The sequence below is a fragment of the Anas platyrhynchos genome, chromosome 1 (genome assembly GCF_047663525.1).
Source record: "Anas platyrhynchos isolate ZD024472 breed Pekin duck chromosome 1, IASCAAS_PekinDuck_T2T, whole genome shotgun sequence".
Taxonomy (NCBI): domain Eukaryota; kingdom Metazoa; phylum Chordata; class Aves; order Anseriformes; family Anatidae; genus Anas; species Anas platyrhynchos.
The window spans coordinates 180,581,185-180,599,887 of record NC_092587.1 but is presented as its reverse complement, the minus strand read 5'-3'; the positions used below and the strand labels follow the sequence as shown (position 1 = coordinate 180,599,887).

Below are 18,703 nucleotides of genomic sequence, written 5' to 3'. Positions count from 1 at the left end.
AGCAAGTTGCTACATCTTTCCACCCAACTCAGTGCTGTGCATGACCATATCCTAAGTTTGGCACGACAGCAACAAGTCAACAGACTTGCCAAGCCAAAATTCAAACCTCGGTCAAACATTAAAACAAAGACACAGCCCTAGTCTTGTCCAACACACATGCCTCCAAAAATGAATTACTCTGGCATCAAACAAGATTGGTATTCTTTCGTATGATGTTGGTGTTCAAAAAAGAATTAAATATATATTCCTCTTTTTGTCAACTCTGTATTCTTGACAAAGAGATAGAAACCAGTACCCAGAGCATGCTTAGGGAGCACAAACCAATTTCAGAAATGGTCAGAAAACTGACACTTAATTACTTAAAAGGCAAATGTATGAAACAATAGTATCAACCTAAAACATATAGAAGCCTTACTTGGTGCAATAGTTGCATGTGGCCGACATGGTGGGATGGGGTATGGAACAGGTTTGTGTGGATTGTAGGTTGATGGAGCCTACACAAACAAAAAACAAACAGAAGAAGCAATAATGAATGCATTACCTGTTGTTTCACAGAAACCTAACATTAGATACTATTACAGGCAGCTGTTCTTCACAGTAAATATGTTTATGATATCAAATTCCTTTGCAATATCCACAATGACTGCAAATATTTCATTATTTCTAAAGAGAATGAAACAAACATCACTTTAGATTTTAATGTAAAACTGAGCACAGGTGGGAAAGGAAACTCCTTCCTGTAGTCTTCACACTGCAGTCTTGGAACGATTTCCCATTTTAAAGATAAAGCAGATCTAAAACTAATGAATGTTGCCTTTAAAATAATACAGTTCAGTGGGAAATATTTTGTAATAAAATTGTAAATAAAACATCAGAACAATACTTCCAAATAGCATTAGCTTCTTTGAAAGTTTGTCCTACATGCTTAAAAACACTGAAATATAGATCAGAAAAAAGAACCTTCCCCTAAAGCACTGCCATAATTCACACTTCCAAGATGCATTTTTATGTTCATGTAGCAAAACCCTAGAGACTGTAATATAAAATTGTATATATTTGTGCCTAAAGCTTCTAGTAGCTCATGACAGACTACTAAAATTGCTTTTAGTTTTCTCTTCTGCTACTGTAGTTTAAATTCTGCCTTTGAATGCATGCATACTGTATCCACTAGAGAATCCTATTCTCTGAAGAAATAATATAGAGTTTGATTATTTTAAAGTTAAATACAAAAATTTTAGGTCATATTATCTTTATTATAAAAGCCCAACTTTGTTTAAATTGCTACTCTTCTTGAAACATTAACAGTATTGAAGATAAAAGCCTTATTAAATCCACAGTCAGATTTTTTTTTTCTTAAAAGTTTCATTAATTCATTCATTTGTTACACATACTGGTTTGGATGGTCCAAGTATACGGGCTGCTATTCCCTTTCCTTCATTAGTACACTCTTCTGTGTCCTTTTTGATAGGAGTTCCCTGAAACAAAAGAAAATTATCTATTAGGTATTAATTTAGAAATAAATCTTGCTACAGAATTTCTGACATATTTGCCTTATTTCTAAACCAAATTGAGCTTTTGAATATTCTGAAAGTGACACTTAATAAGGTCTGTTAGAAAAAATGAACTGTGTTCTAGGCTTGTTAAATGTGAAGTTAGAGCATTCCTATAGCTTGGCATGTAATATTTGGCTTTTCTTCTAAAGAGATGCATGGTAAACCAGTCCACGTTTCTGACATAATTAGAATTCTGAGTACCTGTGTACATGATAACTTACATTTCCATTTCTTGAAATGTTCACAGAAAATATTCGATTTGGCTGTTCAAGAACTACACTAAGATTATCAGTAGTAATGTAGTGACCGTATTAGGCCATCTTACTTACCTACCAGGAAGGCTCCTTATATCTCTTCTGATTTTGCCATATATTCCTATAGTTTATTTACAATGTTTTTCTTTTTAAGAACATCACCTTATTTATGCAGTAATCTTTATACAAAGCAGCACAGGAAGAATGCACTAGTAAAAATAATGCAAATACACTGTGAAAGTGTTATGGGGTACTATAATAAAAAACATTGCTTTCAATTCCACTTCTCCTTACATCTATACAAATCCTAGTTTGGTTATACTATAATGAATCCTAAATCAAGAATGCTGTAAAAAGCAAAGGTATAAGATTTTGCTTACTGGAAAAATTCCATTTATACGGCTTGGTTTGCCCTTGGGATAAGGGTTGCCAGGAATCATGCCACACGATGATATCATAGCATGGGGAGCCTTACAACCTGTTTTTGAAGCCTGCAAAACAATCAAGAAAGGTCATTATTTGCTATCAAGTTCAATGCTTTAAAGAAACATATTAATATTTCACGACATTTAGACTGGATAAATCAATCTACAGGGAACAACTCAAAGCTTTGTCTCTATCTGTCAGATCTTACCAAATAGTCCTTGTGAGGTTCTGCCAAAGTCCGCTTTGCTTTGAGTAACTCTACTCATCCCACCTCTGCTTGTACTGAACTTAGGGTTAAACACTTGGTCTTCTCTAAAACAAACTCAGACTGTTTCCTTAAGTATTGATTGTCTCTGAACCTATTTTCCATATTATTCTGATGTCTGACAAAAACTTCCCTTTTTTTAAGCACGTATTTTGCAGCTTCTTCTTTTAGCCTGCTTTCCACCAGTTGTTCCCAGCAGTCCTCATGGGAAGTCTTCACCCCGCAATGACCATAAGGATGCAAACAATACCATATTTGACAGAATCAAGGAAACTAGAGTATCTTGACTACCTGCTCAAGAATTCTTCTGCACCTTTTCTTCTCTGACATATTAATTCTGAACAGATCTTCAATAAGGCGGTAATTCTGAGCATCAACAATGTTGCTACAAATAAAAATGATGACAAACGATTACTACCATTCCATATGCTTATCACAAATAATGTACTACTGAAAAGCCAGTATCCAACAATACATTAAAAAGCATAATTAGTTCAGGTCATAAAGTTACTATTATTATTAAAGCAAAAAACTCAGGCTTAAGTATGGACTTTGTACCTCTAAGTGAAACACGGTATCAAAATTGCTGATGAATGTGGAACAATGGACAACAATGGCTGGACTTCATGGTAAAAATAGCTATGCTGACAAAATGGATTTTGCATCACAGCATTTTGTCAGAAAAATTTAATTACTACTAGCATACAATTCCCAGCACAGCAGAAAACCACCAGCTAATGAGTTCATCACTGTTTCTTACTACACTGGTAGGCAAACAAATTTTCATCCTATTTATTCCACAATGAAAAAGATGAAACCCCTGGCAATTCTATCCACATTCTGCAGAGCTTGTGAAAGTCCTCAGATACCTCCAAAAACTACCCTTCCTTTCTTCTTGTTCCTCTCCCAAAAATAACACTAGACACACCAAAGAGAACAACAAAATCTGCAAGTACAGAAAGCCTGATGTCTGATTCCACCTGCCTTTTTCAAAACCCTGACCACAGCACCTTTTCTGCTGTCAAATATCACACCCCCACCAAGCTACTGGAAACATAAAACAGCTGCTTAAAGGACAAATTATCAAAGGAGAAAAATATTAGAATAAACGGAATCAGCAGAATGTTGAAGAAAGCCAAGAAAAAAACCTTAAAGATGGTATTAAAATGTGAATGATCACATCAGTTGAAGTGTAACAACAAAAGAGCCTACGAGCTCCAATTCCATTTCATGAAGCAGAACAGGTTAGTTTATTATGCCATCCTTTAGGATGCCCTGTTTTGCTTTCATCTGAAGAGACTAGGAGCATTCATACAGATTCTCACAGCTCAACTCCAAAAATAAGGTCATGCCTATATCCTCAATCTTATTTGTTGTATGGGTATCTATATCACAAATCTGTATCCCCTCAAACGTTCAAGCCAGCACAGCATTCATATGCAAGGCAAACATACCAAATGCAAAAAAAAAAAACCACCACCACTACCAAAAAACAAACAGAAAAATTCTAATATAAACACGTGTAAAAGCTAGATCCTTTGAAGCTGCTACACATAGTAAAAAAACAGCAACAACAAAAAAAAACACTTTCTGTACAAGCATACATTTAGAATATCTGTACATCTTTTACAAACATTGGATCAATAAACCAAGTATGTCAACTTAAGAGAAGTATTTACTTAACTCATTTTTACATATGTAATACTTCAAATGCAAAAGGATAAATGCTCAGAACACTCTAGTCTCAAGCCTTTTACATTTCAGTGAGCAGAAATAGGCTTAAGGCCCTCTTCATTCTCAAAAATACTTAAAGACCACTGTAAAAATATTGGCAAAGCAACACTTTTCTAGCAAACAGAAGAGGCATGCACAAGACTCAGATGGAATTCTGCACAATGTCTGCTTCTATTTTTTCCTTTACAGCCCCATCAATAATGGATATGTGCTTTCCCTTACCTGGCCACAGTTCTTCATTCTAGAAGTATATTAAGTTTTACATACTCAAACGTTAGCAAAATACAATAAATACATCATAAGGAAATAACGTATGAGAGGTACTTACGAAGCTAAGATTTCAAGGGCGATAAGTTTATCTTTACTGAATGTGAAGCAGTTGAGAATATTAACCATTTTTGATGCGGGAACTGCCACTATTTTCTGACAAGCAAACAAGAAAAAAAAAGTAAATATAAAACAAGGCACTACAATTACTTTAAACTAAAAATGACACTCAGTAACAGCTTCGTATCGTGTATTTCAGCAAACAAATATTTATTTAATTTCTGAGAAGGAGATTCTATGTGCTAAATCCTGGACAAGGAACCCTACAAAGCATTTGTCAAAAGCAGAGATATTAGGAAGGTTAACATTAGTTAGAGAGCTACATCTATTGCGTGTTACACAGGAAAGTCAAAGATACTTTAGTGAGAAAAAAATACCCTGGTTAAATGTATGAGATTTCATTAAAAAAAAAAAAAAAAAAGGAAACAGAAACACTGAAGATTAAAGGGTAGACCCATCAGTTGCAAAAGAACACATCATAAATTTAAAATGAGATTAAAAGAGCAAACATGTTCCACAAAATGATTCCACTAGAACTTACATGTTGTAAAGCCTTTATTGCCTTGAGCTGTGGTTCAGCCCAAGAAAAGTATCTCAGTAATTCAACAACCTGCAACAGAAAAGCCATCAATTAATCTTTTATGTATATTCAAAAATGATGCTAATAGCATCAATATCATCTTTCCATTCTTGGAATACAGTGGTATACAGCTAAAAACACAAACTTATCTGTAATATTTGAGTACCTCAGTGCCTGTCAGTATCTAATGTTCTTTTTATGTCCACATAGTCTCCTAAATAAACATCCTATGTCACGAGATGATATGGAAGTATTTAAAGTAGATACTTATTCCTCTTTATGTATTTCTATATACCCACAATTGCCACAGTATGAGAACAAAAAAAATAAGTCGTTTGTAAAAAGCTTATTAACATACACTATCTCAAACAGCATATTTACTAAACATGGATAAAAATCAAAGAATCAAAAATAAATAAATAAATAGATAGATAGGACCAAAATAACAGTTGGGTACTTATTGTAATACACCAGTTTAGAAAATATATGCAACATAATCCCAAATTCCATGATTAATTTCCCCAATTTTCCTCACACAAGATAAGCTAAAATGCAATGGTTTTGCTAACATCAAATAACTTAGAATTACTTTTAGCAGATTAATGTTGATATAATAATCAGAAAATGTATCTCCCTAGTTAATAAATAAAAAAGTGAGTATGATCAGCCTCAGTATGACCAGAGATGCAGTCTTTCTATACTACTGAACACACAAAACCAACAGCTCCCATTAAAACCATGACAGTGTTGACTTTTACCTGTTCACTAGAGAAGTATCCATGAACATATTCAATAGCTTTTAATTTGTACTCAGTCAATACAGCCTAGAAGATACAGGGGGGAAAAAAAGACAAAACACATCAGTAGCCCCTCAAAATTAAAATTATAGCACAATCATCTGTTAGATCAAACTATTAATCTAAAAAACATACTCGACCTTACAAAATGACCTTTGCATCAATTAACCGCAGTATTCCTAAGTGACACTATATTCCTCATTGAATTAAAGGAACAATGAAAAGCAGAGAGACACCGTTTAATTTTTCTGTTTTAAAAAATACTTGTTTGGGTTTAATTCATTTCACACTGCGTTTTAGTTTAAAGCTGAACTGAAAGAACCTCACATGCATTCTTCCTTTTGCCACTATGGTTTACATCAACATTATGCTAAATACAGTTCATTATTCACTCAATCCCCTTGTACGTTTCTATAACATAATTAGCAGAGTGTCTTACTGCAGCGAATTTATGCAGAGACTGGGTAACAAGACTGGATGGACAGAATTGAGTACGCCAGAAATGTGACGTTGTCTTATCATTACCTTACCACAGTTCAAAATTGAACATGCAACCATTAAAACGAAGGAAGCAAGGCAGTTTAATGCAGTACTGGCCTCCACTTCTGACCTGGTGGTAAGACAGTTTTGCTGACAATCACACAGGCCAGCAGCTGGGGTTGCTTCCCTCTCCTTGTGCTCAGCTCACTGGTACTCATGCAGCATGGGAAGACAGGACACCCTCTTCTCCAGTTTCCAAGCCCCCCATCTATCTCTAGCTCTCATGCTAAATATCCTGGTCATCTTCAGCTTCATCCACCCCCATTTCTCCCTTCCTCTACTGCATAGCATAGCCCTAAAACCGCCCCCCTACTCTTTCTGATTTTTGCCCCTTGCTCCTCCACACAGACAGAAATGAAGATCTCCATCACTGCAATCTGTCTGTAGGAGCACAGCTGTTCAGAAACACACTTGCACACTGATTGAGGCAAACCCCTCTACCTCATTAAGAGACCAAGACTACCAGAAACACTGAAGCCACAGGGGATTCACAGCCACTTCTACATCATCATTTTTAATTCTCTCCCATCCTTCTCTTCCCATATAAAGGGAAAAAAAAGAAAATTAGCACGTCATGGAACAGTTTCTTTACAAAAAGAAATGTCAGTCCTTAAATCAACAACAGAATAACATCACAAAAATAACAGAAAGAGAAAGCAGTGCTGTGAAAAGGATATTTTGTTAATAATCCTAAATATGTATGGGGAAAGATGGCACTAAGCTGCACATTAAGACATTTAAATAATTCTTTCCTGCTAATTGTGGGGTGAAAATGAAATGTACCCACACTAATTACTTGTAAGCCAGATAATAAATAAGGTTCTACTCCAGAGCTAGACTAAGTTTAAACAAAGAGCTACCAACAAAGATACAAATAGATGTCACATGTGATACAGCACAGCTAGTCTTAACAGCGCAGTGCTGATCCTTAGATGAACTGTAAATTTGGTTTACAGGAATACAGGCAGAGAGCATACAGGAAATATAATTGCCTGCAATCACATGTCAAAACCCCTTTTGTCTGAAGTATTTAGTAATCACAGAGCGTATTCTGAAGGGCTGCAATGCAGACATGATGTTTGAAACATTACTCATTCCCACCACCGATTCTCAGAAAAAGTACTTCACATGCAAGTTGCTCCTTGATTTTTTCCCCAAATTTTCCATAAAATATCTTAGAGTAGGATGGAAACCCACACCCTGAAACCTCTCAATCTGTCATTTTTAGATGGTTACACAGCATACGTATACATACCCCTACACCCATCTGTTTTATTAAGGGGTGTTTGAGGCCCTACACAAAAAGCAAGTGAGTGCTGTGGTGCTAAGGAAGACCATCACTGGGGCTCTGTGCAGGAGTGGTTTGTACCTTGGTGCACCCCAAAAGGTGACTACTCCCACTGCAGTCACTGTGGCTCCGAGCACTGGCTGGACCAAACCTGTTCTCTGTAGCACCCCACTGTCTGCAGGCAAACACCCCCCCCCCAAAACAGCTCATGATAACAAACTCCCAGGACAAGCCCTTCCTTTCCTCACCACCACAGCTTTACCAGCACACTAGTGACATACATCACCCCTGATTTAATGTTTCAGCTACAGCAAAATGCCTCACCCCAGGTTTGCACTTCCCACACAAGGCAGGAATTATCCTTTTATTTGTCTCTCAGTTCCTGAAGGGTCCAGACATTTTTTTCTACCTCCTTGTCCACTTCCAGCAGTTGGGGAATTGCCCTAAACACTGACCTCTAGCTCCTCTGTTAAAAGCAAGCCTCTGTGCAGAAAGAAGTGAGAGCACCTGTCAGATAACGGGAAGCCTAGGTTCCACAGAATCACAGAACCATCTAGGTTGGAAGAGACCTCCAAGATCACTGAGTCCAACCTCTGACCTAACACTAAGTCCTCCACTAAACCGTATCCCTAAGCTCTACATCTAAACGTCTTTTAAAGACCTCCAGGGATGGTGACTCCACCACTTCCCTGGGCAGCCCATTCCAATGCCTAACAAGGCTTTGTTTGTGTCTCTGCTTCCCACATCAAGCAAATATTTTGCTCAGGGCATTTTTAACAGGTGATGTGCAAAGAGAGCCCATGAAGGGGACCAAAATCCAGGACTCCACAACCTGGAGGAAGGCATGCACGTGTTCCTGAGCAGGGGGAGATCACAGAATGCATCTTGGTCATCAGCTCTCTTATGTGTTTAATCTCCTAAATATATACAAAATATATCTCACATTATAAACCCACTTCTCCAGATGAACTAAGCAAATGTCCTCCCCTCAATTAAGAACTATTAGGCTAATTTGGCTTTTCATCCTCCTCTACCTTGACAGAGAAGAAGTCATGATAACTTATTCCAATGTTTATTTCAGACGAGCATTTTTTCAAGTACATCTGGTCCATGCTTTCAGCAGTGAACTAACATCACATCACTTTTCTCAGAGAATAGAAGTATCTCAAACAGAGCAAGCACATCACAACAGCCTTACGCTATTATATTTGATATACAATGACTAGGATATAGCAATAACACAGGATTATAGTTTTTCAAACTGAAGTGCAATTTAGTCTTTATTGGAGCCTCGAGTGATTATTAAAGAACACAAATGAACGCGGTGTGTTCATCATATTCTAGATGAAATGGTTAATCTGGCATGCAAAACGAAAAGTTACCTTTCTAATTTCATCCAGCACGGTCTCAAACGATTTCTTATCCATCTTTATTAGTTCATTCAATGCAGATACACGAAAAGGGTAGGGGAAAAAAAAAAAAAAACTCCAGGCCAAAGATTTCAACGAGAGGATATATAAAAATATATATAATTAGCTAAGATATATAGATTAGTTAAAAATTTATAGATTAGTTAAAAAAAACACCGAGCAGGACAGGCGGCCCGGGCTCTCCCCAGCCCCTGAGGCTAGCGCTGACGGCTCTGCACGGCGGCTGGCCGCGGGACAGACGGACAGGGACAGACGGGCAGCAGCGGGGCCATCCCGCTCGCCATGGCCCAGCAGCGAGCTGAGGCGAGGCGATGAGAAGCTCCGCTGCCCCGGTCCTGCCGCTCTGCTGGGCGCGCCGCTGTGACGCCAAATGTGGGCACCGCTCGCCTTCCGCGCTGCCTGAGGAGAAGCAGCACCCCCGAGGCGGCCTCGCAGCTCTCCCGGCTCCTCAGAAACGCCGCACGCAGCGCGGAGCCTTACCCCCGTGCGCCTCCTCCTCCTCCTCCTCTCCTCAACCCCGCCAGGCCGGCGCCATTTTGGGCACCCCGCCGCCATTTTGTGGGCGGGCGCTGCCCGGGGCCCAAGCCGCTGTCACGGGGCTGCCATGGCAACGCCGCCCGCCCGGCACGGCCCGGCCTCGCCTCCATGAGGGGGAAGCGGGCGCTGGGGCCGTGGCTGGTGATGGCGGGCGCCCTGCTGGTGCTGCTCGGCCTCATCGGGGGCTCGCAGGTGGGCGGGGGGGCGCCGGCATGGCCCCGGGGGGAGTCCGGTGTGTGTGGGGAGGGTGTCGGGGTGTGTGTGGGGAGGGGGGCGCCGTGGCAGTTTGTGGCGTTCTGGATTCCGATCCACGGAGCCCTACCTCCAGCGGACAGCAACATTAAAAGGTTTTTAGTCACCAGCGATTCCCCGTTTTGTGAGTGCTCAGCTCCAGCCGGATCCCTCAGCGCTGAGGTCCCCGCCCGGTGCTTGCAGGAGAGCAGCTGTGCTCCCTTCCCTTCCTCGGCTCTGCCAGCACAGCCAAAAAGCTGCAGCTGCTTTCCTTCCATCGCATTTTAAAGTGCTGAAGCTGTGCTGTTCCTACTTACGCTTCCTCATTTCTATGGTGTAGCTTTCCTCCTTGATCTGTGCTGTCCTATTTTTCCGATTTCATTGTTTTTTTGAAGTAGTTATTGATTCTGTTGCATTTGAAACCTTCTCTCCTGTTTTCCTCTTTGGTGTGGGTCCATTGACAGGTAGCAACAGCAACTTCGATACAAGGAGTTTCAGGGTGTGTTTTTTGCCTTCAAGTTCCAGAGCTTCCCCAATCCAACCGGCTTTGTTACTTAATTTTCAGTTTGTTAAAGTTTTCTCAATTATAGTCCAAAATGATAACTAAAAACCTGTTTCTGTTTACCTTTATAACCTGAATAAATCCATTTACTTACTACTGTAAGTACAGTTACTTTCTATTGCCGGTTCTGATCCTCACATTTATTAAAACTGGATGTAAACAAACATCCCACCGTTGTATAATCTAACTGCTAATGGATATGTATTTTTGTATTGTCAGGTGTTGAAAGCATTTGATTACTTCTATCCTTCGAAGGGACAGCAACAGATGTACAAGCTGGACATAAGCTGGCCTAAAATTCCAGAGTATTTCACTGGCCAAACGTTTTGTGTTGCTGTTGATTCTCTTCATGGTTTGGTCTACGTGGGACAAGTGAGTGAGAGTACTAAATTTCTATTCTTGTTAATCCAATGTATTTGTGCCTTTAAAATGTCTGCTTTAAGTGTATTTATATTTACAGATACATGTAATTCCATATGTGTATGTATTTACATGTTTGTGTGTAAACTATAATACCTATATAATAATTTTATAATGTATATGTATAAATACTTTTAAATTTTATATTTTATATAATATAAATATCAGGAAATATATACTTCCTACCAATTTCTATATAATAACAACGTTTAAAGTATAGAAAGTAATTGCTGTATCAAAATTAGTGAAAATATAAGTATAGATCTTTCTGCCTTACCTATTTTAAAAGAAGTTCTGGGGGATCATACTTTTTTGTCCTTTTTTAAAAAATAATTAAATTTCTGTGATATTAACACATGATCTAAATTAACTGAGTTATAGTAGCCTCTTTTCTAACTGTAAGTTCCAGTGTGTTTCTGGGGCATCTTGGCTAGTCCCCTTCCTCTCATCCAGCCTTTGTCCCATGGAATCAAAGCCCCACAGTTAAAATAATTGGGGTTCAGTTACTTGCATTACCTATGAATTGTATTTTTAGATCATGGATAAGGTGATCTCTCTGTAGAAACTGGTGGGGTTTAATTACAAAGCACAGCATGAGTACTTTCGTACCATGTAGCTAACAAGTACAGTTAGTTTTTTTGTACCTGTGTTGTGCTTGATGTATTTTTCATCAAGAGTATATAAATACGAATCAAAATGAAAATCAAGATAATGCAGGAGCTTGGCTGTTCTGAAAATTGGACTCTATGTGATTCAGGTTGAAGGCCAGAATGAGTGGAGGGTTTTGCATGTTAAATTTGGACCCTTCTCTCTCTTTCCTGTTTCAACTGGAAAAAATGAGAACTACCAGTTTCAAGAGAATTCCATGATTCGTGAAGCATTGAAAAAAAAAAACTTATGAGGAGGAATTTTCCAAAGTTTGGTTACTTGGTTAATATGTTTTCGTAATAGATCTTTTTTTTTTGCTTTTTCAGAGGGGAGATGATGTACCAAAGGTACTTGTATTCTCAGTGGAAGGCTATTTTCTTTACTCCTGGAATGATACAGTTGAAATGCCTCATGGTATCTTTGTATTAAACACCGCAACTGATAGTTCAGTATGGATCACAGATGTTGGAGCAGGTATGCAAGGTGGAGATGTGAAAAGTATTAGGCAGGGAAGAAAATGCAAATTGCGCAGATATTACTTTAAATGGCTTATTTATTTAAATAAGGCTTTCAAATAATTCTGAAACAGATTTGTGCTTTTTTCGCCAGGAACAAACTGCTCAGGTGCTGCCTAAAATAGTCTGAAGGTTCACGAGTAGTTCTATGTGTTTGTTTATAGTGTCTAAATTTAGTAAAGACATTTTTTGTTTTACTTTTTTGTCCAGGAGAAGGATAAGAAAAAATACCTTGTGGCTGTGAGACTTCTCTTCTGCCCTAGATTACACAGATACAACAGCTAAATACTGCTGTAGCCTATGGATTTGCTAACCCACAGTCATGGTCTCATGGTGTAATTTTGTTTTGATTCATTGATCTCACTTGCTAGTGTCAGGAGTTTTTCCTTTTAATCTCTGTAATCAATGGTAGTACTTACTGTTTTGTTTTGTTAAGACATTTTTGCACTTTTTTAATCTTACTTCAGGAAAGTACGGGCACACCGTGAAACAGTACAGCCCTTCTGGTAAACTTCTGCAAATCTTGGGCACGCCAGGGAATGCAGGTTCAAGTTTGAATCCAATACAATTTGATCAACCAGCAGAGATTTTTGTAGAGGAAAGTGGAGATATGTATGTTGTGGATGGAGATGGAGGAATGAATAACAGACTGCTCAAACTGTCCACAGGTATGGAAAAATAAACTTCTGCAGCAGGTGGCAATTGCAACTCGAATTTTAAATATTAACTTGAGAATACTGTTAAGTGGGGACTAGGTTGCACGGCTACTTTTAAAATTAGCTTGAAGACTTTGTTGGATCAGATCCTGTTTTACTGCTTGTCACGTAGTAGAAATCTATCTGTTTATGACAAGAAGGTGAGAGAGTGAATTTGTTCAGTCTTGAGGATAAAAGACTAAGGTAGTTTCTTATCACTGTCTTCAAGTTGCTGATAGGAGGGTATAGAGAAGACAGAGCCATAGATTTCTGGGATGTGTGTGATGGAAGAACAAGGCATGAACAGAAGTTGCAAGGAAGAGGGAATTCCAGTTTGATCCTGAGGAGGGATTCCCTGAAGGGCGATCAGGCAGTGGGTAGTTTTCCCAGAGAGGCTGGGCAGTCGCTGCCCTTGTAGGTGCTCAAAACTTGATATGAGCACCCTGATTTAACTTCAGGTTTTGATTTGTTATTAACACCAGCCCTACTTTGACAGACAGGTTGTGCCAGGTGGTGTCTGGGGATCCTTTTATTTTGATACTGATTAGTTTGTTCATATTCCCCAGTATTGTGTTGGTTAGTGCAGTGAGTGAGGAGTCTGTGCATGGCTGCAGCTGGGGAAAGGGGGAGGTGTGGCAGTTTCTCATTTGCACTATTCACTTCATAAAACAGTCAGCTAACATTTAGTTTGCAAAAAGATAAATTCTTAAAACTCAAAACTGACATAATGAAAAACATCAGTTTTCTAAACAAATGGGTATCATACTCTTTCAGTTGTTTTTATTATTATTGTTATTTTTTTTCAATATAATGCTTAGCAAAGCCTTGAACTGTGGCTGCATTTCTGTAACCATAATCATGAAACCACTAATAACAATCCAGTAGTCACTGTAGTAGTTCCAGTATTTCCAGTATCAGAAGTACTGTGTTTAAAATTCCAGGTTTAGAAACACCATATTTTAAAAGTGACTGAAAATAACTTTGCAAGGGAATGACTTAAAGCTAAAGTTATTTTATTTTATTTTATTTTATTTTTTCTTACTTCATTTTCCCTCTTATTTTACATGGTGCTTACTGCTTAGATTACAAAGAGATCTGGCTGAGTGGAGAAAATGGGACCGGCATTGGCCAGTTCAAGATTCCTCACAGCGTGACAGTGGATTGTTATGGAAGGGTAAAGATTTAAAGAACTTTTTTTTTTTTTTTTTAATTTTTTTTTAGATGTAAACAAGCCTGTTGGGAGATTAATTTTAAAAATACAAGTTGTGTTTCTTGTTCCTTGACCTGTTGTGAACTGGGTTATTGTATGTGGCTTACACTTTTCAGTGTGAAAGCAGTCGTGAGCTGAAGTTTCACACCGAAGATTCTGCTGAAGTAGCTGTCTCCGAGGTTGACACAAGGGTCCTGCCAGTTACTATCTGTTGTTGCATGGATATTGGCAATGTTCCTCTTACAGTATCTCACAGGTTGCCATGGTGAGAGTAGAGCAGAATTTTGTTCTGTAACAAATATCTACCCAAGCACTTAAGTTTATTCAACTTCATATTTGGAAATTCCAGATAAGCTTAAGATGGTAAGGCACTGGCTACATTGTGGGCATCTGTCCTCATCCACATGCAGCTCAAAGCATTCAAGATTCTACTTCTTCCAGATGTTAATTGCAATCTGACTTCTGCCCTGCTGTTCTTAATATTTTGCTCCCTAATACTCTTCAGGAAAAAGACGATCACTTGGCTAAAACATCTTAAATAGCCGTATCAGCTAATTCTGATGATGCTGTCTGAACCAGAATAAGAAGTGTTTATAGAAATCACTTCTCTGCCAAAACTGGCAGGGTGGGAGGGAGAAAAGATATGGCAAATTGGTGTGGAAAGGGAACCGTGAGTATACGCATTCAAAGACAGCAATTGTGATGGGCCTTGAAATTATTGCCAAGGTGGCATTGATCATCAGCCCAGGTCATTCATTGGCAATTCCTAAGAAATCTGAGAGAGTGCTGTAGTGGTGTTTCACTTAAAAATAGCGATGAAGGATCTCAGGTCAACTTCTTTATTGCTCCCTTTTGGGTGATATCCCAGAAAAGTGATGAGGCTTACTTTTCTGACTGACAGGTTGTCAACAGCTGAAATTTCAGTGATGGTAGTAAATGAGATGTTTTCCTTGGAACTATCTAGTGGTATTGCTAGCTTATCATGTTTGTTAACACAGGGTGGAACTGAGACAAGCTTCACAAAACTACTTAAACAAAGCATGCTGAAAATGTCCTTAGTGTTGAAGTTGCTCAATATTTGTAGTAGTTTTAAACATATCCATGTCTACAGATGAAGTCATCAGAGGTTTGGATCATGAGACTACTGTTAAAAAACAAATTGTTAATGGGTGACAGACCAGTACCTCTAGAATTAAAAAGGTGTGCGTATGTTCTCACTGGGGGATATGGATATATTCCCATTGAGTATATTTGTATCACAGCCACAGAAATGAAGAGAGGGCATTGATTTCTCTGCTAAATTAATGTAAAAGTAATTTTGCTTGGCAGTTTGTTTTAAATCTGGAAGTCATATGTACTTAGCTTTGAATGTGAAGGTGTGTTCCTCTTAGGTGTACTTTTTTACTTCAGGATACTTTGCTTATGTAAGAAGCTGATGTGTTTAATTTGTTCTATTTGTGAATAGCCATAATTTTTGTTCATTGTAGGTATGGGTTGCAGACAGAGACAACAAAAGAATCCAGGTTTTTGATAAAGTGACAGGGGAATGGCTGGGGGCGTGGAGTAGCTGTTTCTCAGAAGACGGACCCTATTCTGTCAGGTATTGCTGAACAATTCTTTTAGAAACATGCAATTACATAAATAAAAGATACACTCTTATTGGTGAGCTATAATGTTGATATCTAATGCCTGATGACAAGGAGTTAACCAGTTTTATTAACGGGGAGCTGGGTCCTGATCACATGCAGAGATCTACACAGTTGTATGTTGACATGGCAGAGGAATCCTGGTTTTACAACAGACCATGTGGATTCAAGTGCTGAATTGGGAATTTTGTTTTGTTTTGTTATATTTTGTTGGCCTTGCTGTTGCAGCTTTTACAGGAAGAGAGATTGTCTTGAATGAATTTTCTGTAACATAATCTGTCTCAAGGAGTAGCAACATACAGAGCAAAGTTTACAAGTTAATTCTCAGTGTTTCGCTGCATTTAGTCTATTGTACCCTTCAAAAACTTGAATATTAAGGAAGGAGTGTTTTTTGTTTGATTGGTTGTTTTTTTTTTAAGCATATCATTATGTTTCCATGGGATGTCACATGGAGTGCATGATTCAAAAACACGTTTCTCTCTTTCACAGATTTACTTCCGATTACAAGTATCTGATTGTAGCTCAGATGAATATCAACCGTTTGGCAATCTTGGCAGCACCACCAGTTGGCATTATTGGGGACTGTGCTATAGTCAACGCAATCCAGCTGGCAGATGAAACCAAGCCACACCTTGTAGATATAGACATGAAGAGTGGAGCAATCTATATTGCAGAGATTGGAGCCCAGCAAGTACAAAAATACGTACCCATAAGCTGATGGCTTCCCACAACAACCATGGCACAAGCTCTATGACATGTGAGACCTATGACCGCATTTTCCTGATTTTTTTTTTGTGGCTTGTGTTTCTTTAGACAAGCACAGAACATTGTGCTCCCAAAAGTCTAGGGCTAAGAATCTGCCCTAGCTGCAGTTCTGGAGAAGTACTTGGTCTTGATCTGTTAATCATTTTAGCAATGCAATGATGGCTTTTGCTTTTGTTGCTGGGAATTTGAAAATGACTTTGTGTCTTAATTTTATAAAATTTTGTAAACACAGCTGCTGTTCTTCAATGTGTAGGGCGTCATCTTGAGGCTCTTCTAATTCGCCTGTGTGCATTGGTAAGTGAAGGTCAGGTCTTGTCTGAAGGAAGTGTATAAATGATTGATTTCCTGGTAATCAGACACCTCATTTTAATGTTTCTTCAGTTGTTTTTTGGAAGTCTGTGCTGACGCTGCCCAACACTGAATACAGGGATGCATTATGGTGTTGAATAAGACACTGCTGGATACCGTGTCAGTGCTGATGCTGGCATCTCCCTTCAGTGGCTAATGACACTGCAGTGAAATCAAAGTTTCCAGTTTCAGCTAAAGCAGTCAAGTCTGTAACAGGCTACAGTTAACTTGATCTCAGGCATGTCAAACTAAATTAGATGTGCACAGCAGCCAAGTACTGATTCTTAACCATGTCAGTTCTTAACCTGATCTGATTTATATCAGGATGAGTTTCTGTTCATCAGGATTTCATAGTGGAACATATCAAAGTTTAACTAATTTAAGTTCCTCATGGAAAACAAATCTGAATTTCCTAGGAAAAACTCTTAATTGGCATTAGGGGCCTAGGAGACACATGATTTTCTGCCAGTGCTCCATTTCCAGTCTGGAGTCGTTTCATTTTCTTTACAGGTTGCTACAAAATTTTAAGTTCACTTATATAGTATAGAGGGAGTACATGAGTACATGTAACAATAGTTACATGAAAGGGATGGAGAAAATGGCATGGCAGATGACACCAAGGACAGAAATGACACTTAGAGTGAGTAACTGAGTACTTCTCTAAAGCTGTGCACTCGTATTCCATGTTCATCTAGCTTTTCAAAACATTTGGGAGGATTTGTTCTGTTTCCACACAGTAAAACAAGTGTGTGGAATGATTTTAATGGTAATTACTAGCTAAGGGACACTTTTTTTCTTTTTTACTTCCTTAGAAAGGAATACAGGAAATCAAATTATTCTGATGGGGGATATCCACATCAGTGAATGTTAGCAAATGCATCTTTGTCTGGCAGGTTTCAATCTAAGACCCCAAAATTTCTGGGTCAGCAGATGGGAAAACTGTCCAGAAAAGCCAGATTCATATATTTAGTGGAATGTAATTCAGCTGTGAAGCCTGATGCCCTGATTTCAGTGCTCTTTGAGATTAATGCACCAAATATAAATGCTTTGTTGTTGGCTATGGCCACAATAATAAAGGCAGATCTAACCTAACTGCCCTTGTGCCAGCCTCAAAGCCAGGACCTCGAGGTTATACATGTACACTAGCAAATACGACCCATGATTCACATGGTGTCGAATGGAAGCTAATAAGCAATATTTGTTAGCTGAAAAGGCAGCAGTACTTCCTCTAGACCTAGGCAGATAGGTCCACATAACTTTGGAGTGTGTAGTGTGGACTTTTTAACTAGGTCACCACTAGCTCAGGGATCTCTGTGCTTTGTGCAATTTAGCTATTTGTCACCTTCAGAAGGTGGATTTCTTTGTAAAAATGTTACCAAAATATCTTTATATATATGAACATATCTTGGTGGCTTAAGGGATTCAGGCACATTGATTATTCCTCGTCACATCTCATCCTTATTTATTTTGTCTTTGTCACATCCATTTGAAAGAGAACTAGAAACTCTCTGGGAACATGTTTCTGTTTTCTCTGAAGGAGTGGTGCACTTGTGGATGTTGACAAGTAAGTTATACAAGTTTCTGTTTGCTGCAGGGATGTGTTGCCAAGTCTATGTTTATGGGGGCTGTGCAGCCCCTAGAAATGGGGAATATTCATACAGTTTTGTCTGAATTTACTGAAATAGGCCACGGTGCCAAAAAATGCCTTACACTTGGGAATTGGGTATCTGCTAAGAAGGGAAGTATATAGTATGAGATGCTCAGACTCCTTTTCACCTTAGTGTCTGTGGCCAAACTGAGAAAATGATTGATTTGTGCACTAACTTTCTAATTCTGTGAGGCTTTTCTTATGTATCATTCTGAAACTGATCTCTGAAAGATTGTGTAATAGGATAACTTGGTAAAATAAATTGAGAATTTTTCATTATAAAA

At 38.6% G+C, this 18,703-nt stretch overlaps 2 protein-coding genes across 3 annotated transcripts in view; one reads left to right on the top strand and one right to left on the bottom strand.

Moving 5' to 3' along the window:
- PROSER1 (proline and serine rich 1) overlaps nucleotides 1-9,545 on the bottom strand; it is a 21,202-nt gene extending 11,657 nt beyond the window's left edge. For both annotated transcript variants that reach the window (XM_072032587.1, XM_038174185.2), the window contains exons 1-8: nucleotides 9,147-9,545; nucleotides 5,898-5,963; nucleotides 5,101-5,169; nucleotides 4,561-4,655; nucleotides 2,790-2,883; nucleotides 2,188-2,298; nucleotides 1,392-1,475; nucleotides 416-494 (exon numbers count right to left, since the gene is read on the bottom strand). In XM_072032587.1, coding sequence (XP_071888688.1) covers nucleotides 416-494; nucleotides 1,392-1,475; nucleotides 2,188-2,298; nucleotides 2,790-2,883; nucleotides 4,561-4,655; nucleotides 5,101-5,169; nucleotides 5,898-5,963; nucleotides 9,147-9,191 — 643 coding nt within the window. In that variant the 5' untranslated portion in view covers nucleotides 9,192-9,545. The remainder of the gene's footprint in view (nucleotides 1-415; nucleotides 495-1,391; nucleotides 1,476-2,187; nucleotides 2,299-2,789; nucleotides 2,884-4,560; nucleotides 4,656-5,100; nucleotides 5,170-5,897; nucleotides 5,964-9,146) is intronic.
- On the top strand, nucleotides 9,510-18,703 carry NHLRC3 (NHL repeat containing 3; the record flags this gene model as incomplete). Its single annotated transcript, XM_038178839.2, has 7 exons — nucleotides 9,510-9,923; nucleotides 10,744-10,896; nucleotides 11,919-12,066; nucleotides 12,575-12,775; nucleotides 13,885-13,976; nucleotides 15,500-15,612; nucleotides 16,148-18,703. Coding segments are annotated over 7 exons (1,350 nt in total), but the record flags the coding sequence as incomplete, so codon positions are not given.